This window comes from Anabas testudineus, chromosome 8 (genome assembly GCF_900324465.2).
Source record: "Anabas testudineus chromosome 8, fAnaTes1.2, whole genome shotgun sequence".
Classification (NCBI taxonomy): domain Eukaryota; kingdom Metazoa; phylum Chordata; class Actinopteri; order Anabantiformes; family Anabantidae; genus Anabas; species Anabas testudineus.
The window spans coordinates 5883291-5906430 of NC_046617.1; the positions used below are offsets into that span (position 1 = coordinate 5883291).

At 42.2% G+C, this 23140-nt stretch overlaps 1 protein-coding gene across 2 annotated transcripts in view; it reads right to left on the reverse strand.

Annotated features, from left to right (window-relative positions):
* LOC113158366 (RNA binding protein fox-1 homolog 3-like) overlaps positions 1–23140 on the reverse strand; it is a 327372-nt gene that overhangs the window by 146722 nt on the left and 157510 nt on the right. For both annotated transcript variants that reach the window (XM_026354255.1, XM_026354263.1), the window contains one exon: positions 21627–21723. In XM_026354255.1, the coding sequence (XP_026210040.1) occupies positions 21627–21648 (22 nt within the window). In that variant the 5' untranslated portion in view covers positions 21649–21723. The remainder of the gene's footprint in view (positions 1–21626; positions 21724–23140) is intronic.

Consider the following 23140-nt stretch of genomic DNA (forward strand, 5'->3'; position numbering starts at 1 on the left):
GCCGCCTGGGGAAAACAAAATGCAAGCAATGTCTGTTTGTGTTTGCGTATGTAGTGTACACAGGTCTAACACAATATTGCATAATGTCTTCCTCGCAAATAACTCCATTTGGAATGTGATCCACCGCATTGCACACGTTGCACCATGCATAAAAATCACACTCGGTGGGAGTGACTGAAAGGAGGCGTTTTAACATCTCTGTCCACTGTAAAAATGTGTAGTCGCTCGCAAAGTTGTAATTCCTCTGTGTTGATTTTTATTTTAAGGAGGAAAGGGATAAAAAGCAACAGGAGGACACAGTTTACAGATTTGTGCTCTGGGATTACCTATAAAGCTGCCTTCCAACTGCCACCAACTGTGGTGTGTTTGTGCCTTTTTCAGCAGCACACAAACTCATGCATATGATAAGTATAAGCAAAATTGGAGGCATTGCCTTGTCCTAGGCTGTTGCACCAGAGGGACTGTAAAAAATTGATTAGTCATCGTTTTACTCCTGATGAGATTCCAACAACACTTCATTTGATGGGAGAGGGAAAAAAATGGGAATAAAAACAAGTGGTGTAGATTCCTGCCGTCCTTCCCCAGAGGTCCTCATCTTTTTTCATCCTCCTGGGATTGTAGTTTGGTAGTCCCAGTTTTAAATAGGAAAAAAAAAAAATTCTAGCTTAACATAACACCCACATGTTCCCACTGTCTGTAATTCTCCTTAGCATCTCAAACAACAGATAAAAGCACAGCGGCATCAAACAAGTAACATCCTATCAAAGAGCTTGTAGCCAAGAAGGGTTTGTTTCGGGCCATTGTTCTGAGAGAGGAACTCTTTATTTCTGGAGTACAATCCTCACCCCTCCCACCGGCACCACCTTCTAACCAACTCTGCCTCTTCACGGGGAGCCTAACCAGTTCTGTGCATTCAGCACATTTCAGCAAAGTGGATATTTGAAATGTCAGGACATTTACTCTGCTTATGTGTGGTAGATCTGAACTTCCATACTGCCAGGCACATTCCTGATCCGGCCGCATGTATTATTCATCCTGCGATGTATACGGGGGACAGTGCACTTGACTTTGTCAACGTTCTGTAAACACATGCACTAAATTATTGAGGTGTCTCAAGGACTTGATGCTTGGGCTGGTGGGCCTGGTGCCATGACAGGTTGGATGGGCAGTAACGAGGAGCTGCGTAAGCACCCCCAGACAACCATTAAAAATGTACGAATCACCATGTCCCTCTGGCCAGACAGAGGATAATCCCGCCACCTACAACTTCGCCAACCCCCCCTCACACCCCCTTTTCCCAAAGAGTGCAACAAAATAGACCTGCCAATTCACTCGTGTCACCTGTCTGTGCCACATCACTGTCACCTCCATCAGCTGGGGATGGAAAGAGATGACTGTCAATCCTTCACCATCAGCTGTTAGATTCTGATACCGGGTCATTAAACCAACACTCATGTTCACAACAAATACGCTGTGAAACTGGCAATTACTGTAACAGGGGCCTCGCGTAGAAATAAAGATGATATCCACCACTACAGAATCACTTGGTCTCATGTCATCACCTGCATCACGCTTTCCTGACAAGTGTTTGTTGAAAAGATTCTCAACATGATTTTTGTTATGGTACACAATCCAATAGACAATTTCCTGATGGTTTAATTGGTCCCAAGGGTAGCTTTGTCTTCATCTATTATAAGGAGACCCACAGGACCTTAGCTTTATTGGATTTATGACAGCAGAGAGAGAAAACATTATAAAGGTATAATTTATTAAGTTTTTTTCTAATTGAACTGTAGATGCTTCCTGCTTGAGGTTTTTTTTTTTTTATTCCTGTTGAGAGGCAAAGAGAGCCATACGGATGTGACTCTCAACTACCTGAAACGGCCTCTAAAGACGTTTAAAATCACAAAGAGCACCAGTTATGTTGATGACTCTTGTAGACACTTTGGTGTCGTGTAGGAATTTTCATTCTGCCCATTGATTCTGACTCTTAGCAAAGCATTTGTGAAAGAAGTGAAAGAAAAAGGCTAAATGCTACAGATTTAAGCTGCCTTATTAAGTTTATACCTTCTAAAAGAAGAAAAACATTAGATTCTTGGACAGGTTTGATGTTTTTCATTTGTTTTACCTCAGCTGGATGTACAGGATTATTCTGGCAATGATGGACATTATTACGTTTTACAGGCTTCTTTCCTTAAATTATTATTTTTGTGCTGTGATTCAATTTAAGCAAGAAACTTTCCCTCAAGACACTTTTGAGCAGCAGCCCAAGTGTGTCATGTTGCACACACTATCCATGCGTTTTGATGCACGCTTAACTGCTGATGCAGATAGATCTCAAGTTTTCGTTTAACAATCAATAGGTCAAATGAAAAATGTGTATAACAAATTACCAATGGAACCGGTTTCAATTCAGAATGGGGCATCAATACCCAACCCTACCTGTCAGAGAAAGTATAACTAACATGAATTTCAGTATTGCGTTACCATTCATAAATAAAACATCTGCACAATCACAGACTACACCTTAACTTCTCCCATTGACAATATTTGCAACACTTTGCAACTCATCTCCCAGAAGACATTACCTCTTCAGCCTCTCATTGGCCACTAGTATGCATGCACAAGGACCGAAAGTCAAAAGGTAAGACACCGAGCAATTAGAAAAGCATCTCCTCCCCTAAAGAGCAAGGTTGATGTGCAGCACCACGGCAGGTCCCTGAGGTGTACCATTGCCATTAAGGCAATCTGTTTTGTAAAAGGATGGTCATCATAATTTATCTGTTTTTAAGCTGCAGTTGAGTACTTTTCCACATCCATCTTTGCACACATTAGAATTTCAAAAGCATCTGTGAATCAGGGCTGGAGACTGGCTGAGATGATTGCAGTGGTTTTCTATAGTCTCCTGTGGCGCTCTCCCTGACCCTGAGTCTGTAATCTATATTTTCAGAATAATACAGAGAACCAGAGATGTTCAAGGGCATAACCCTCTAATCTACTCTACTTGCCATGTACTTAGAATGTTCACAACCACTCTTGAGCTTGAAGAAATACAACCTGCCTATTGTACCTGGCTTTAACACTTAATATAAAGACATTATAACAACAATATATAGTAGCCACTAGTTACATCATGTAATTAATACCTTTGACACATGCGAGGAAGAATAAAAAAAACATGCTGACCACACACATTGCATATGAAAGGAGCAAACACAAGCCAAGAAACAGACAAACACAGAGCATATGCTCCTTCCACAATGATCAGTGACCTCCCAGGCTTGCAACACAGTGCTAAATGAGCAACTTTCCTCTGCGGAGTAGTCAATAACCACACAGCCACAACGATCGTGTCAGCGTCCAGCCTGGCCAACATCCCCCGTAATTAATTAGTTCATGTCTCCTCCGCTCAGAGAGAGGGAGACAGTGCGAGGCCTATGTACTCATTCATTACATGTGCTATCCCAGGGTCAGTGGCCCTGGCAGGAGCAGTCGGCAAGAACGCCTGCAGACTTCAACACAGGCCCATTTTAGAAAATTGCCTTTTGGGTTAAAAAGAATCAGGCCTCTTGACTGCTGTGTCAGTCAAAGACAATTTGATTAATATCAATCAGCATTAGAAGACAGCAGATCTATACGCACAAGGGCAACTTGTCCAAAAGCAACACCAGTCGGCCAGAGTGTAGTCTCTGGGCTCAGGATGGTTGGAATGAGGCAGCGGGCCAATCCCTTCAGTCTCAGGGAGCAGGCCCCTGCTTTTCCATCTGTCTCAGTTTTACACTTCTTTCTCAACTCCAATCAGTCCTGCCTATCCCCACATCACCATCCTGTCATCTCCACTAATACCAATCCCACAGCACAATGCCCCCCTCTCCCTTCACCACCAGACCCTCTCTGAAAGTCTCATATCACCCTACGTGAAAAACAAGCCCTATCTCTGGGTGGGGGGAGAATCAATCTCTGCTCGCTCTGTGGAATCCCTGACCGCCAGATACCGAGAGGAGAGAGAAAGAAAAAAGGGGAGGGGGGTATTTGGCACATCAGTCTTCCCTTCGGTTGCATGCTGCCTTTTTGACTTTGTGCTGAGTCAGGATAACAACAAAATACAAAAAGCCGACCCCCCCAATCACAGAGCATTCCCTTTATTGATTCCCAACGCAGCCACCCTCTGTGTCCAAGCAGTGTAGAGGAGCACAGCACATCTGTATCAATCTGTATATTCCTATAAGTCTGCACTTTGAGCATCTGCGTTGTCTGTGTGGGGTAGCATTTTAATCAAGGCCTGCACATCAGATTAATGGAGAAATTTGATAAACGTCTCCTATTCACGAGCGGAATTTTGCCAACTCAGGACTTCAGCTCCGAGCAATGGGAAATGAAGAATTAGAGCGGAGATGAGAGAAGTGAGATGTTTGAGGTCATCTTTTTAAAAAATGACTTTTAATCAGAATTAAAACTGTCTGCAATATCCCAGTTATGATTTCATTACCGGGGAATCAAGATGTCATCCATTTTGAGGACAGGACATCAGAAGTTTTGGGACTGGATCACGGGTGGCTTTGTAAAATTTGGAGCAGCTGCTAGCAGAAGTAGTCACAGTCATCAAGACAGACAAGACAGGCCTCATAAAATATTCATGTTTTAAATTTTCTCTCTGCAAAGTGAGCCTTCACACATTTAATTTTTAATGAGCATTAACTAGCCCCAACAAAAGCTAATTGACACCCCTTTAAATATCAGGGTTAAGATTATGTACAGTAATTGAGTTCACCAACTGTAGCTGTCTTGAGACAGTCTAAACCTGTTAAAATATGTGCAACTGCATGTGGCAAATGATAAAAGCTCGCCGTGATCAACAGTGTCACAATGCAGGTCAAATGTGAGGAAAACACAGCAGCGGAAGGACATTTACTGCAAAAATACATAAAAACGAGAAACAGACACACACAAAATCAGCTGCAAACTCTCTTCCCCGTGTGCAAAAACATACCTCAGCTTTTTATTATGGTTTAAATGGCTGCACACAACACCGGGATGATGGCAAACTCTCATAACAAATATAGATTGGTTGTTTTCTTGCTCCCTTTTCACACTGTCACAAAGCTAGGATAATATTTCTGGTGAAATTATTCTATTTATTAAGTAATCTTTGCTATGCAGGGTTTCAATCGTACGCTGGCTCCACGGGCTACCAAAGTGGCACTTTGCGGGCACATTGAACCGTGTCACAGCTAAGTGAGGCTGACACATTGGGAGATGAAAGTCTTGTCATTCATTTACCAGTGACAACCTGTGTATGCTAATGTCCAAGCATCTTTAGCTCAAGAGGGAGGACAGTTCTGCTAGTGTTGGCACACAGTCGGGCCTGAGGGGAAATCTGCAGGGAGGTACTGTACAGTGCAGCCCTGCCGCGAGTCTCGTAACAACACTGATACAGCATATGGGTCATAATGGCAACACATGCTGCATTGCTAAGCTGCATTTCTGATTTTATGAACTTGTCCAAAGAAGATTCCCTAGCCTTAACAGTTAGTAAAGGATGTAATACGTAAATACCAATCCAGTTCTGGTTACATCTTTCTTATGAAGGTAAATAAAGACCAAAGGCATCTGTTTATAACAACTTATCCATGTTGATACGGTCAAAACTAACATTAGACTTAATCAAAAAGAGGTTTTCTTACAATTGTGCCCAAAACTGATATCAAACAAGAGATTTTTACATAATAGTAAAAACCAAACTTGGCGTGTTGAGGCTGTAAAGACCGGTCGTGTCATTTTAGTTGGCTTAACTAATGCTCTGATTGGAAGCTATACATCGTAATTATTTGATGCCGATATAAAGAAATGCAGACTGTTTGCTGTTATTGTCTGAGACAACATTGCACATCATCTTAAAATAAACAAGGCAATGCTGAAATCTCCAAGTCCTGTTAAAATCTAGATGATAAGAAACATTCAATACAGCTGCCTCCAGTCAAGGTCTAGTACCCGTCACCTGGCAACCAAATACTAAATTCTTCAAATGCTTTGCGTCAATAGAATTCACCTTTGAGCGGTATTGACATACAGTTAGCTTTTCAAGTATTCACAGGGGCTATTTAGAGGCCCATAATTGCATCATATGGATCTCTGTTCGTTCAATTAATTCATCAAGTGGATTGATACATTCAATGATGTATGTAGTGGTAAATCTAAAATGTTTGCTTGGCCAGCAGTGCTGCCCGAGTTCCCTGTCGTCACGCCTGCTTTCAAGGATCACAACAATTGTCTTGACCATCATGGCTCCTTATGCAGGTGAGTGCCACCAGCTTCTTCAGTACTTCAAGCAGAGTCGCCAACTCAGTAAAAAACACTGTTTGCGCAAACTATAGAGCAGAATCACTTTGGTTTCATTTTTTAACTAATTGGTATTTCAACATGGAAATGTTGATTCTTTTAATTCTTCAAATACCTGATTCGCCGTCCGACATGTTCAGCAGGCAAACCAGGAAAAGAACAATGTGGAGTGTAGATTATATTGATCATGCATATTTGTTAAGGTATTCATATTCTTTCTTATTGAATGACATCGAGCCAACGGAGATGAGTGATTTTGTTGAACAATAGGACTATGATTGTTTCTCTCATTCCCATTATCCAACCATGTAATGATTTTAGTCCCTCTCTGAAAATCTGAGTGAGAAACAGCTTATTTCCAGTATGTCGTGGCTTCACACCTTATCATTTGTACTTGCAGCTGATTCCTAAACCACATTCTGAGGTGAATTTCAGAGGGTGTGCATCCATCTGCCTTTTGACCAAACCAACCCTGCATTCCTAACCACTCTCCAATTACCAGCTTAGATCGACCCAGTTAATAAAACAGTCCATTTGATCCAATGAACCCGTTCGTGTTTTGGCGCTGAGATACAGTGTGTGTTGATGTCATGATCAGATGTATCAAGGCAGACACCTGACGTGCTGGTGTTACTTTCACAGCAGCTGTCACTGCGGTCTGTCAATGATTGACTCGCACCAGATCAGCTTCCAGATTAATATTTCATCTTTCACTTAATAGAAAAACAGATGTTCTGCAGCAGTGTACACTGGGAAATAAGCTGCTGGTAATGTATGCATTACTTACAGTCAGCTAACAAAATTCTGAATGAAATATGCATCTGACAGATGTCTAACAATCAGGGTCCAACAGCCTATAATGGCATATCGACAGATTTCATTTATGCAGGGCAGACTGACCTCATTGGGGGGGACTAATAAAACTTTTGGTACATTCAACCGGAAAGATGCCCTGGCTGTATTTCAGTCTTAGGCAGCGCTCTGGGTGCCCTTTAAAGCATTGACCTCTTCACAGAGTGAAGGCTCCTATGTGATTAATACTGCTAGGCATTTATTGGCACGCAGGACACTTTTACCAATAGGTCACCTGGTTGACCTCCGTGTGAGCACTGGGATCGTAACCTAGTGGAGAGCAAACTATATAGGTTAGGGTAACAATAGGCAAATTACTAAAAGCACATCTTAAACTTGTAACTGTCCCACTCACATAAAGCTATGTGGGTACACACACACATACACTCACACAGATCCTTAGTCTCTATCACATTCACCAAGACCCACCCACACAACACACACAGCCTGGGGCATAAAAGGTTTCTGCGGCCAGAACACAAACAAACTCATTTGTAACCTGCCATGACACACTCCAACACACGCACGAACGCACGCACGCACACACACACACACACACCAACACACACACACACACACCAACACACACAACAAAAAAGCCAAGTAACATTATCCCTCTGTGCAGCTAGATGGATCAGACTGTTTATCAGAGGCTCTCCTCCAGCTCACTGTAAGAAGGATCATAATGTCAGCAACTGATTCCATGGCAATCAATATAGATACCTATTCAGATATCTATTGATGGTATTTAACAGGGATATTAGTCCGAGGTCAGGTAAATGTCAGGTTAAGCTGAACAATGTCTTCTAGGCCACAGAGAGATTGAAAGGTGTTAAAATTAAATTAGATTTTTAGATAAAGTTAACTCATGAGCTAAAATGGAACGCACACCCACACAAAAACACACAAAACAAACGTTAACAATTTTGGAAAAGTTTTTTTTTTTTTTTTTTCTGTAAGGGGTCATCAGGCTTCTTAAAATAGGATACAATTTGTCTTACATAAAGCAGGATAGATGGCGCATCAGAATAACAAGCAACTGAGAAATGGGAATGTAACACAACAACATATGCACACTCTGGTTTATCAGCAGTAAATAGCCAGTGCAATGTTCCCATGCTCCTTAATCATACTGATGCATGTACACAAACACACAATAACGTATAGGCACACATGGGCTCTCACACACACACACACACGCACACACATTCTTCTTCTCTATCTTTCACAAGCAGTCGAGCACACGCACGCGCAAACACACACGCACCCATTCGCACATATTTTCCGAGACCAAAGGAAGAGCTGACTGCAACATTTTTCTCCACTTCAAAAAAGTAGCCAGTGTCAAAATGATAAATGAGGGATCATGAGGGAGAGCGTGCATACTTACATTAGGCTGCACAAGAGCTTCAAGAGCTGCAACAGCATGGACGAACACGGGATTCAAGACGGTTTCGGCGCCGTTGTTTAAGGCTGTTGTTGTTGCACAAATGGAGGCAGCATGCAAATTACATGCCATGACAGTGATTAGCAGTGTGAAATTACTATCAACATAACAATAACATTTTCAACACAACAAATGTGCAGGGTGTGTGACCTGACATTACGAGCGGCTGGATGGGGAAAATGTTGTGTTCCTTATACAGGTGTTGGCTGGTAAAAGGTTGATTGCTAATTTCCCGGAGGTGACTACAGCTCACAGATGTGTGTGGAGAACATCTGATAGGCCTTCAGACTGCTGATGCAGGGTGGCGAGGGGATATTTTCAAACATCATTTATAACATCATTTCAGCATCAGTTACAAAATGGCGACGGGAAGATTGATGGGTGGCGAGGGCTGGTTAATATGCGTGATTGGAATGATACACAAACCGTGCTGTTTGTTGCTGTGACAAGTGACAGCGCGCACGCCGAAAAAGACGCGCACTCGCAGCAGCATTAATTCCAATAAACCCAACATTGACATGTGAGAATATCTGTCTGTCTAAGGTTTTTAAAGATGATTACGGGTGTGAATATGCCTACAAATGCACATTTGTTTTGCACGTCCATGTTATGATTTTCAATAAAAATGCAAACGTGGTTACAAGTCTACTCGGTTTTATTTTGCCCCCCGTATATAATATACATGTGATAACTTTTTACTCTTGCAGGAAGATTTTGGTAGAGCAATCGAAGGTTGTAAAAGAACATACTATAGTACTTCTCCAGATAACACAAGAAAGGAAAGCCCTTGCAAAGTTACTGCCCAGCACACCCTCAGATCAATTACAATGTAATTACAATAGCAGACAGAAATACAACCGGGGTCTGTGCTCTGTCTGCACTGATAACTGATAGATAAGCACCTGAGGGATGGCTGAGAGAAGCACCTGGCCAGAAACACATCTCAATGCTGTCAATAAATTACTCTGCAGGGACCGGTCTTTCTTGGGTAAGGCTACACGATCAGCGGGCACCAGCCACATCCCAACCTCCTGTGCACTCCATCTAGCTGTCCACCGGGAAAGACAAGTGGGGGAAAAACAGCAGCAGTTTCAAGTACTGCGGTAGAAAAAGGCTTTCCACCATTCCCTCACCACGCTCTCCACTTTCTGGGAGCCCTCTGGTAACCCTGCAAATCGGAGCAATTTCCAAACTCTGATCAACCTTTTGCTTATCGAGAACCACTCAGAGCTAAAATGTGTGACACTGATGCACGTGTGGCAGCGCTTCACAGTCGAAAAGATGAGTGGAAGAGGGAATTTCGCTGCAGAGAGCGTACAAAGACAAAGAGATCAGCGATAAGACATAGAAGTGCACCCATATCGACTGCTGTCAGTTAGGAGCATGTTAAGGAGTGTATTAAGGATTAGAGGGGATTAGTCATATCAGATCACTAGAGGGTTATCAGTGGCTGCAGCACCACTACGAGGAGCTCCGGGCCGCTTTGAAACAAGCACCCCACCGTCCTCGTATAAGTCTTAATATTAACCCATTATGTTGGACGATTTATGAGTTTGGAAAAACAATTAAGCCTGTGATTTTTATTAGGAGCTCGAGCGAGAGCCTCCTCCCCGGTGTCTCGACACTACCAAAGTTTACCACCTCGAGAGAGCGGGGGCCCCTCCAAATATTACCGTGATTTAAGATGCAAAACCAACACACATTAAAACAGCTCAGAGCTTATTCCATGCGCGCTTCCACACAAAACCAATTTAGTTTCCATTGATTGCTTTTCAAGCAATTAGATTTCCATTGATGGAAAAAGTAGAGGCTGCTTGTATGAGACGGGGAGGGTCAGTGGTTGGGCGCTGTGATTTGCACGTTTATTCAGGCCGTTTGACCACCTCCTCTAACCCCTGACAGATCCCTGGCTCCCTCCCTCCTTCCCCTCTACCCCTTTCACGTCCCCACCTTCCGGACAACAAATAATTCACCCGGCATGAAAAAATGCCTGGCGTCAGATTATATATCCGTCTTTATTTCCGATATTGCCTCTTTGTTTCTGCAAACTTGGCTGATTTTCTAAATTGTGGAGTATTGACTGTTTCAGAGCCTGACCAAGCGAGTCTGATGTAACACATTGGAGGTAATGATATCCCAGCGTCAGGAGAGGCAGTGGCTGGGGCAGTACTGGATGATGGCCAGGCCCTGTAACCATTAGTCTCCTCAGGAGCTGAAGTCTGTTCTGTTTCAGCATGGCAGGGCTTGCCATCAGCACAAATGGTAACCCAACTCAACCAGTGAAACCACCAGAACTCCTCCCATGTGCCCACCACAGACAGAGATGCCATCAGAAATCACTTCCTCTCATACAGACAAGGTCATTTCTCGTCTTTCTGGGAAAATCTACAACGCGCTTAACCCTAAACTGTCAAACTACTCGGGTTTTTTAAAAGTGAATGATTCCATATTCAAAATACATTGTAAAGGTGAAAGGGCGAAAAGTAGATTCAAGGTATAAAATAGGAACACTGAATGCCATTAATGTGAAAGTAGGGAGTAATTCCCAGCGTGCTCCCAGAGGAAATCCACCTTTCCCCAAAGCCAGGGGATTTTGACAAATGCCTTTCTCAACACCAGCAAAGGAGACAAATGTTGCATTTAAACAGAAATACTTAATTTCCGCTTTTGGTGACTTGCAGCAGATATCATTAATCAACAGAGGCCTACCACGCTCAGTGAGCCTGCTAAGAACCAGATGATCGCCCTCTTCCACTCAATCCATCAAGTATGATTGGAGAAAGAAAAGGTTCAAAAATTTTGAGTTGTACCCACGCAGGAAGAGTAATTACCCTTGTGCCAGTTGCTGAGGTGTTCCAGTGGCACCTCGACCTTCTGTTTATCATGCAGCAGATTACTAAAGGGGGGGGGGGGGGGTGAGCGCTGCATGACAGAACCAGCACCTATGTTCACCTCGCTCACCGCACCAGAGGGAGACAAACATGACGTACGAGTGTCCTGAACTTCTAAAGATCGAACTTATCTCAGCATCCACACAACATAATGCCTTTCATTTCATTTTGAGGAAATCAGCAAACATAGAGATCCAGACGTTGATGGATTGGTATCTTTGCTCCGTGTCTAAAGACCACTCTGCTGATTTTTGTCATTATCTTGCATTGTCACATCAACCAATTGTTGTGCCTTTGGGATATTACTCACTCTCTGCTTTATGATAATATGCACTGAAATTGTTTTTTAAAGGTGCTATGTGCAGCTTTTTGAACATTAATGCATCATTGTCAAATTAATTGTGATACATTTGTTTACTTCACTTGTAAACAAATGAGACCATTGTAGCCTCTAGCGCCTGCCACTAAAAGGGTTTGTGGTTCTAAAAGTTAGCATTAAAATACTTCCTGGTGTTTGGGATTGGCTCAAGCACCTCTGCAGTCCTCAACAAAATTAAATCTCTATATATACAGTACATACTTTATATACCAGTTAAGTGATACTAAATGAAACTCTACACTGCCTCGGCAGACGTTAAAAGCTGCCCTTACACCAAACAGTGATACTGGCTCGTGAGAGCTGCTGGTGTGTAAGAAGAATTGGCTATAACTGACAGCAGCTTAACACCAATCGAAAAAATAGAAAAGGTGATTGTGAGCAAGTATATAATGACCCCTTGCTGCTGCTGAGTACAACCCACCTTGACAAAACTCCAGTACGTTTTCTGTGGGGAACATAATTGCAATCCAATTAGATTTTCTATTAACATAATGAGGATATGTTCACAATTAACATCAATGTTGCAAAAACATTGATTCTTAACATAATTCAATATCAATTAAATGTAAACAGGCAGCATATTGTAACGCACCAAAATTCGCTTTACAGCCACCTGTTTTTCCTGTCTGCAAAAAAAGACCTGATTTTGCAGTATGACATCCAGAGTTGTGAGGTTTTTTCATACACATCTGTATTAAAATTTAAACAGCTCCACGATGTCGCTCTAACCCCGACCAAAGTGCTTTTCTTGACTGAACCTCATGCGGGACTCTGGACATAAACTCTAAGGTCTGCAATCTGTCAGTCCTGTACATTATGTTATGTACATCCATCTACCCCGGCCAGCACCTCTCAACCCACTTTCCCTTAACAAATATAGCTCTTCATTCAATCAAAAATGAATGCATCACAACATAATCATTGTGAGATTATGGCCACTACAAAAAACATAATCACGGTTTAGTTACATAGGAATGTAATTTTCAGCACACAGAGTTGGTATAACTCAGTGATTTTGTTGGACTGATGGAATTACTATGTTAATGTGCAATACATTATAATGAAAACATGGAGGAAGCTTTGAGTTATCATGCAGCGTGAAACGGAAAATGAAGAATAAAGGCATGTGAAGTATCAAAAGGCGTGTGTTCTCTGCTCCAGGTAAATACAGACTACTATTATGAAAACGTGTAGTAATTTTATGAAAGGACAGCTGTGGTTAAAGCTGATGTTAACATAATTTAATGACCCCCAATGAGGCTGTGTTTTCTTTCCTGCTCCAAGAAGACACCATTCACTCTATAATAAATAAAGCCCACATTATAACAAGACAGCTTTTATATGTCTTTGTTAATATAATATGAAGACGGAAATTGGGACAAAACACATAATGCACCAAAGTCCTTCTAAGTCCAGACTTATCACCAAAGTGTAACATTTTACATGTCAAATACACATTTGATTAATTTCCAAATATTAAAATATACACATCAATGTTGTTGTTCTGGTAAATAAAAATGAAAAAACAAGTATTTCACTTTTTCATTTGTAAAGTGATTCAGGGCATCAGTTTTCTCAGTGATGGCCTTGTTGTTTTCTGGTACTTAGATTATTTCTTAAAGGTTTTATTATGGTGCCATTGGTTTATGGATGTGAAAATGTTGTTTGCATTGTTGGCAGTGTAATAAAAAAAAAAGGGTTTAATGTTTAAACAGAAAAGATCAGAAACAAACTCGCATTTAAAATGTCTGAGCATCAGGAGAGTCAGACGAGGACAGACGTGCAGAGGCAATAACAGTAAAGCAAACAGGCTGCTGCCTTTGCACCACTGCTTCTTGCCTCCCTAGTGATACATGCCAGAGATAACAGCTTAATTTCAACCTCAGCACTTTTACTGCACTGTCCGAGGCATTCACTGCATCAATGTATCAATGTACCACCATGCTAGTCACTCTCCACTGCGACAACTCACAGTTTTTCTATGATGGAGGCTTTCAGAAAGGTTCCACCATTTAGCTCACGTGCAAGCCACCCTCCTATGATGGCTTTGGTCTTCGGAGACTCGGCTTGTTGTTTGTTTCTCAGAGAACAGGTCACAGGGCAGACTTTTGATTGAATCCCCCACACTGTGACGAGTGAAGGAGGCGGAATCGTTCTTGATTTTGCTGCAGAGGCTCTTCCCTCCTGCAAAACATTTCCTCCTTCACTTTGAAAAGCAGGTGCTTGAGCTACTTATACAGTCTGGAAGAGAAAAAAAAAAAAACTAACATAGAAAAAACAACACAAGAAGCCTTTATCTGAAGAGCTCCAGAGAGTCCGTTAAATCACGGCAGAAGAAGGGGAGAAGGCTTCTGTTATTTTTCATATTTAATGAGCAAGATGAGATCTACAAAATGATACATTATGTACATCAATCTACAAAACAGTGAGTAATATACTTGAAGAAAGTATTATATAATTTACTAAATTCTCTGGCTTTGAATGCCACAGAACTTGAAATCGGAAATGTTAGGGAATAAACTTCAAAAGTTTTTTTTATCCCCTTTGATTTTAATCGATATATCCAAAAAAAAAGAAAGAAAGAAAAAAGAACCTAGTGAAGACTAACTTCTGTTTAAAGGCCACACTGGTGTTCACGTGGAGCGCCTCACATTCATAAGAGGGGATTCACAAAGAGTCAAGCCGTGACTCTGGTCAGAGTTAACATGTCGAGTCTCAAACAGCATTTCATAAACATATGCATGCGTTTCTTCGTTAAATTTAATTGCTTAATTGTTTACTTTTTAAGCTTTAGCCCGACAAACAAAGTGCTCGAGTCAAGACAATTTCCGAAGCAATTAAGGGTTAAACTTAAAATGTGCTAACACAGATTACATTCATTGCAAATCCTCTGTCAATTTGCATTCATTCTGCTGCTTCCAGTGTAGCGGGAGAATTTGCATCACGCTGGCTGGGATTTCCTCCGAAAGGGCTGAATCTGTGGCGCGCTGACCCTGCGTGGCACTCACAGCATGGTGAGCATGGCGGACTGTTATTAACACTGACGTAAGGGAGGCCGAACCGCGGCTGCCCGGGGTGCAGGGGCCACGAGAGCGTCTGGGCACCAGAGGAGATCCACCTTGTTGGAGTGTCATGGCGAGAAAGGAGCCACACAGCACATCACTTCCATCTGTAGGGTGTGTGTGTGTGTGTGTGTGTGGGGGGGGGGGGGTCAGGGAGGGCAGTGTTTAAAAGGGCGAATGTGAGTTGAATATGCTTCGTAGCGCTTTCTCGTCCTCTATTAAAATAAATAAAATGAATAAATGCATCCTGCCTAGATTGCTGAGATGCTGCTCCACTGGGAATTTCCACTTACTTCAAACACAGGAATGTCTTTTTTTATTTATTTCCTCTTTTTCATTGGACACATAACTGGAAATGACGCGCTCTTTTCTGCGCTCCTGATGCTCGCTGTCCTCTGTTATGACAGCGCATCCTCTCTTAGCTCATGTATCTTACACATGAGTAATGATCTTGCAACTTAAAAATAACACCACTACCTGACGCTTTTACATGGGGGAGCGCCGTGGCAGCTCTATACAGGCAAGTCTCCTGGCATCCATAGGGAAGGCAAAATGAAATGTGCTTTTTATCATGTGTCATAAACGCACTTCATGCCTTCCCCTCTCCCTTTCACTCATATCCATGTTGAATCTCCCGTCAAAAAAATATTGGCAAATGTTGTAATTACGTGCCGGGTATCTGCGCCTTACATGGCTCAAGGCTTGGAGCAGTCCCCAGCCTGATATTTCAGCTTTATCATATTTTAGTTTTATTTGAGGACGGTGGCAGTGCCGTGCCTCCAGTCAGCCATAATTGAAATGAGGGAAGGAAGATGTAGAGGCTGTGTGCCCCACTCCTTGTAATCAAGCCCTTAGCCCTGTGTGCTTTGCCATTTTTCAAAGTGAAATATCCCTGCAATCTTTATAGTAATACACAGAGCCCTCTTCATGCCTTAGCCCGTAGGTAATTAGGCATGAGAAAGTGTAGTTTTTACATGCAGTGGTGCCATGCATTAAGAATGTTGCGGCCATAAATGGACTTGGATGGCGCAAGTCCACTGGAAGCATTCAGTTAAATTCATGACCACATGCATAACAACACGAGGCTGGTTTCTAACCAATGTATTATTCCTTTTGTAGCAGGTGGGACATCAGTATTCAACAAGCGACGGTTTCTGTTTTCCACATTTTGCTGTGCGGCTTGTGTGTGAGAGTCATGTGTTGGGAGGCGAATAGTGAAAAAGTGAAGCCGGGGGGGACTGAAGTTGATGTATGATCTCTGGTGGCTGAGCTTGTTTGAAGCGTGGAGGTGGGCAGGTGATTCGGAGGAGCCGGCTCTTTAAACAGCGTAATGAGCCAGGGAGGACGCTGCCCAGCGTCTCTCCACCCTCCACCTACCCTTCTATCATCACCACCGACCAAACCTAAAATCATGTCAAAATAATATGAGCAGATTGTTTTCAGCATGCTTTATTGTTTTTTTTTTAATCAGCCTAACCAAATTTGAAAAACACGTTAGTTAAAGCCGCAATAATCAATAAAGTTCATTATCACGTCTCTCACAATGATAAACCGCAGAAGAATCACGCTCTCTACAGCTTTTTTCCTCGTTTAGCTCATTGTTGAGGCTCATTTACTTTGTAGTTCAACTTCTTTCGTCATCTTCACATTTTCAGCAAACAAGCTCTGATACGTCAGCTGTGCACTACCTGCTTAACACCAAGTGACAGACAGGTAAAGTTAGCTACTGGCAGGGGAAAAAAGTGGAACATTTAGCTTTTTTAATGTCACATGTTCCTCTCAGGAGCAGGTGGAGACCAAACTGGAGGTAAAAATCAGCCATTAGACTTTTTTTTTTTAACACTCACAAACAAAACTCGAGTCGAACTGGCAACTTTTTCTAACATGCACACCACAGGTGCCCTTTTGTGGACTACCTGGTTTGGTTGTGCATGTTTGTCTTTACTTTTAGGTTAACCATAGGTAGTTTATGAAGTGATAATATGTAAGAGCTATGATTGTGTCTGCCTGTTTAAGAGTAAATGTCCACTGCAGCACTGCCGTAGCACACATTTTTCCTATAGGAATGATAGTTATATTAGCCTTTAAATCTATCTGACCATTCAGCAGTGTAATAAATTCTTAACACCTACAGTACAAAGGTCTAATGATCAAAAATTGTTTTGCACGCATGCTCTATTTCTATTTTCCAGTTGCATTTCATGCAGGGTTGGTTTCCTCAGCCCAGCCTTCTACAGCGCTACACTGCTCTCTCTAAAACGGTGCTACAGCAGCACAACACTCCACATCTAAAGACACTCCAACAGGTCTGTACACAGTGATGCGTCAGACAGGAAGTAAGCACAGATACTAAATGTGTTTACATGAAAAACTAAGTATGAACCACTGAAACTCATCCACAGCTGTTCGCGATGCTGATCGTGGCACTGCAGCCACGGCCTGAGGAAGAGACAAAGACGGGTAGGGGCACGGAGAGGAGGGGGGGGGGGGGGGGGGGGGGGGGGGAGATGGGGTACAAGCCTTCTATTCAGCGTTTCATTGCTGCTGATAATATATAAATGCATGCACACATGGATGCTGCTCGTAAATGAATAAACACATACATCAATTTCAAAATCCAACACATTTGAATTTCAAATGCCGCGGTGCCTTTTCTCTCCCTCTTCTTTATGATATGTCTCATTTCTCTTGTAGAGATATAAAAGGAGAGAGGAAAAATTAGAGGGGTGGGAGAGAACAAATGCTGTATGGAATTTGAGATTATGTATTTGGTTTGTGTGTTTCCCTCGTGTTTAAATCAAACGTGTGGGGGCTGTGTAGCCCTGGGCTTGTTGCTGGTGACAGTTTCAGTGTTTCTAGACTTCTCTCCTCCCCCTTTTCAATGACAGTCCTGAATTGAGAAGCGGGGTGGAACAGGGTGTGGGCTTCTGGCGGAGGGTGAATTAAATAGTCACTCTCTCTTCGTCTCTCTCTCTCTCTCTCTCTCTCTGTCTTTCTCTTTTTTTCAGTGGCGTTTAAAATCAATTCATTCAGTGGACTGCTGACACAGCCCGGCCCAGAGAGCCCAGGATTTATGGCTCCCTCTAATGGGCATGCTCTGAACCAAAGCCCTGCCGTCAGCACAATCCTGCCAGCCACCCGTCCGCCCCACTCCCTCATTCTATCTAGCTTTTAAAGATGCAGGCACCTTTCTTCTTCCTCCCACTCCTCCTCCTCCTCCTCCTCCTTTTTTCCTCATCACCCCTGTGATGGTGGCAAGGGCCTTGGATACACACAGAAATTCATTAAGGTATTTACCGTGACACAATACAGAGAAAATGAACTATACTGCACAGTGCTTGTCAGCTTCAATTTTTAACAGTTTTGGTGTTAAATGCTTTCTTTTAGTGCTTCTGCAATGACTGATATCAGGGGAAATTCTTTGGCCTTGTTCACAGGAAGCTTTTCTAACAAGTGGTGCTTCCCTGAGCCATGACTAATATCTTGATCTGTTAATATATATTTATTAATATCTGCAGTATTTCCCATGGCAGCACGGAACTTTTTTAGCAAGAGAGAGATCTAAATAAGGCTGTCAAATGCAATTTTCAAGCATAAACATTTAGCATGAATTTATTTTTGTGAATTTAATTTTATTTAATTTTAGCACTGTGGGCAGACGTTTGGTGTTAAATGTGAGAGATTTTCTCGTGGAAGTGGTACGTCCCACAGCAGCACAGATCTCTCACTGATTATTTACAATAACAGCGGGGAATTTAGTTTGTTCCAGAAGGACGAAACACTGTCAACTTCAGTTTGAAACACACATTTAATAAGGCTTTTGGTGTTAGAAGCTTTCTTAAGATCATTAAAAACCACGCAAAGCTTTTCTGACAAATGGCGCTTCCCGGAGCAGTATATAATATCTCTCTATCCATTACATTTTCTGACTAGTGGAGCTTCATAGGGTCTTTGGAGTGTGTGTGTGTGTGTGTGTATTTATATATATATATATATATATATATATATATATATATATATATATATATATATATATATATATTCATATATTCATAAGCAAGTCTAGTGTCACAAGATCTGAAACAATTTATTGCGCAAGAGGAGAAGAAACGTGATTGAAGACACCTGCCAATGAACCCAGGCAGAGTAAAGATATATATAAAAGGGATCATGGCCTGAATTGCGATGACAACATGAAGTCACCCCCGTGCAACACTTTATTTGAGTGAGTTAGCAAGTCTCTCCGTCTGAGCGAATGTGTTTTCCGCATTGTGTTTGTATCTGTGACACTGTCTGTGTACACTCAGGAAAATATGCTACACCACTGTTGACCCTGTTATATCCTCAGGCAATCCAGCAATTTGCAGACAAATACAGACCTTTACTTCAGCCCCAGAGCCTCTAACGTACCTCATTCTCCATATTCCAGCTCTGCTCTGCAGTCTGTCAGGCGTTATGGGCCCTGAATTAGCCTCCCATTACAGCAAAGCTCCAGCTCCCTCTAAAGTTAACCATAGCTGACCATTTGGCAATGCATGTAAAATCCAGTCATAGTCCCCGGCCGTCACATTCAATTTTCAAATACAATCCCCACCCCGCCGCCAGAATCTCTATCTTTCTCTCTTACTTAAGTTCAACCTTCTCCTTGTTTCATAAAATATGATCTGATTAAAATAGATTACACACCTTGTTAGCAGAGCGTTTCATATTTGATACAGTGGTGCTTTAAGACGGGCAACCTCCTCCAAGATTCAAAGCGATTGTGGCCTTGTTCTCTGGCCTATTTGTTTAATAAGCTCTGCTACATCAGTGAGCCTTTTAAGTGAACACACTTCCCCGCAGCAAAGGCAAAGATCAATGCCCACACCTGTAAAAAAAATAAAAGAAGAAGAAGGAGAAGAAGGAGAAGAAAAGAAACAAAACAAAAAAAAAAAGAAACGGTACAGACGTGACGGCCAAAGATTTTCTCTTTCTAAGGAATACAAGGCGAGATAATCAGTACCAACCCCACTGTTGGAGAGGAAATCCAAAACAGGAAGCAGCTTTTATGTTCTGACCTGCAGGGAGAGCTACAGGTCAGCAGTGAAATATTTAGCATCAATTAGCCCACCGTGGCTTAAACTAAAGCTTTTCCAATGTCTCGATCATGAGAGACTACGGCATGCTAATGGGATATTATAAACAGAAAGAAGAAAGGCAAGAGTCTTCGAGGATAAACTAATTCATTATAATCCTCACCTCATCTGCTGACTGATGGAAGACTACTCGTGTAATCGCTGATGGTGGGAAATAAAAAAAAAACCTTCTACTGTACTGAGGGAGCACAGATGTGGGAATAATACTGGGTTATACCGCCTTAAAATGGAAATAATACTCCCCCATTTACCGTGAACAAAGTCCATGTAAGAGGCTAAAATGTAATACTGTGCTTGAGGAATGTAATTATCATTTAGCGAGTCCGTGAGCTGTGTTTGACAGGGCCTGAACTGCATGAAAAACTCATTTTCATTTTTCTTATTATATCATGATTATATAAACATTCTTAACCAGTGGCCACAGCAGCAGCAAATTATTGCAAATTAGCCCCATATTGCTGGTTTTTTAGTGGAGGCAAATGAACAAGCACTAGAACTCCAGTGTTTATCCCATAAATCAGCCCAACGCTGCACCTGTTGAGAATGTAAATAGCTGAGGATATTTGATTAAACTCTTACATCAAAACATTTGAAGTGCTTTTTTTTTTTTTTCCTCTTTTGTTTTTGCTGTTTATCCTATTTTCTTATCAGCTTTGCGTCCGTTCTCTCCTCCAACACCCACTACAACTGGAGTTTCAATGGGCAGCGACAAGGGAGGCATAACACCCACCAGCTATACGTGGGGGCATGGGAGGTCCATCATTACCAAGCCACAGTGGTGATCACGGCAATAATATAGAACTATAACCGAGCAATTAGAATAATGGAAAACGTCCCTATTTCTCCCGGTGTGCTGCAGTAAGACATACCGCGTGCCCCGCGGGTCTCCCCTGGAGATGAGGCTGGAGATGTGAAGTGGAGAGGAGTTAATGGTGGAGGCCCATTGATCCTCACTGCCACCTGCTATATGGCTCCACGGAGGATGGGCAAGAAGGCAGAGGGTTCCTTCTGGGGAGCGATCACGCCGGCTCCTGGGCTCTCAGGCATATGGATAAGAGTCTTTCTCTAGTCTTCCGCTACTTAACCAGCACACATTAGCACAATATGGCCGGATAGGGGAGAGTAAGACGTACATGCATACAGGCTTTATTACAGTGAGGCCACATCCACAGCGAGAGGGCGTGAAGCCATTTTCTCAAACTCCGGCGCTTTTGGCTTTTTCGTGCGAGGCCAGGTGAGAACAGGTCTCTCTTTTTTTTTTTTTTTTTTTTTACGACTCACTAAAAATGCGAGTCGGGTTTTTCCAAATCAAGCACGTCCAGGAGTGGAGATGAAATTCAAAACATGTACGAAAGAAAGCAGTCACAAAACAGGAATGACCTCTCAAGAAAACAAACAAGCCCAGAGAAAACAAACCCCAAGTAGGAGCGGGTGTAAACTTAGGATTTGTACAAACAGAAAGGACCCACAGTGCACGACACACACGCACAAGAGGCTACAACGGTTTGTTGAGAGACTGACCTGCCCAGCTGGGGGTCTCCATGTACAGGTAAGGAAGCCGGTCAGACTGAAGCCGGGTCACTCGACTTGCTGCTGCTGCCACAGGTGCTGAAGAACCCTGTGGAAAGGGGAGAAATAGGAAAAGCTTCCTTCAAAATAGAGTCGGCTGCAGGTGAAGTGTGTGTTTGGGAATGAGTTCGTTCGAAGCATGATCATCTTAATGTAATGAAGGCACCAAATGGAGCAGATATAAATACAATCCTGATTGGTTGGAAGGGTGAGCCTCTGTTAGTGTGATTTTATCTTTGACCACATGAGGCTTCAACTGTTTCTTTCCACATTTAAGACTTGGAGCAAGTAAAACAGATGTATTTACAGATGTATTTACAGATGTATTTACAGTGGCACCAAAGCTGACGAGCTTTTTAGGTGAAGGAACTCATTCTACCACTGGTAACAAGATGATTTCAAAAAAAGAAAACTCTCTAAACTGTGATTAAAAAATAATGATGGCAGAGCTTATTGTAATTAGTCTACGGGATATATTTGGTACTTCAGGTTTGATTTCAATTCCAACAGATTTAGAGAGATGTTATTACATTTAAGTAATACCATTATATGACTGTGATTGCATTTGTTTTTTTTTTTACAGAGGGAGAGACTAAATCACAGTTGTGTATAAATGTGCATTTGTCTACACACCGATTGTTTGTATCTAATCTTGTGAGTGAACATTACAACCCACATATATGCCTCTTACATAAACACATACATTTAAGGATTACAGCATGTTTATGCCTTGGCGTGTGTGTGTGTGTGTGTGTGTGTGTGTGTGTGTGCGACTGTTCTCATATAGCGGGTGGTTTTTCTGCTGACTTGTGTATCTTCACAGGCCTCAGGTTGGCTGTTGCCCAGAAGCCCAGTCGGTGAACCGCAGAGAAAGCGCATTGATTTCATCCCAGCAGAAATCCCTTCTCCCAGTACCCGCCTCCCTACCCCGCCCAGGACCTGATTAAGCATTTGCAGGGAGCCAGGCCAACACAATTTGTCATTTATCAAAAGTAATTAAAAGCAATTTCTTTTCTCTTGTTGATTGGGAATTGACTAATTGTTGAGTCTGTGAAAACGGGGGAATAAATAAAACAGGGAAGATGAATTTTACATAAACTCAGAGGAAAACATAAATGCTGTAAAACGAGGGCCAGACATCTGGCTCTGTGATTTCTCTGTACATGATTATGACTGCAAAACGAAACAGTTGTTTAGCACACTCTGATATACAGCCCATAGGCAGTAAATAATATATTAGAAACAGCATATTGACTAGCCGACTTAAAAGGCTGTTTTCACTTCATGTTGTGTGTGAACACAAGAGTAGGAGGAAAATACAAACACTGGTTGGTTACTTGTTAACAGAAAATGAAAAAAAAAAAAGCTGCTCCCACTTGTGCCAAACGAGATATTTGAGCCGGTAAATACCAACGTCTCAGTCCGAGAGGCAAAACACGAGGATACAGTAGAAGCTACAGTGAGGA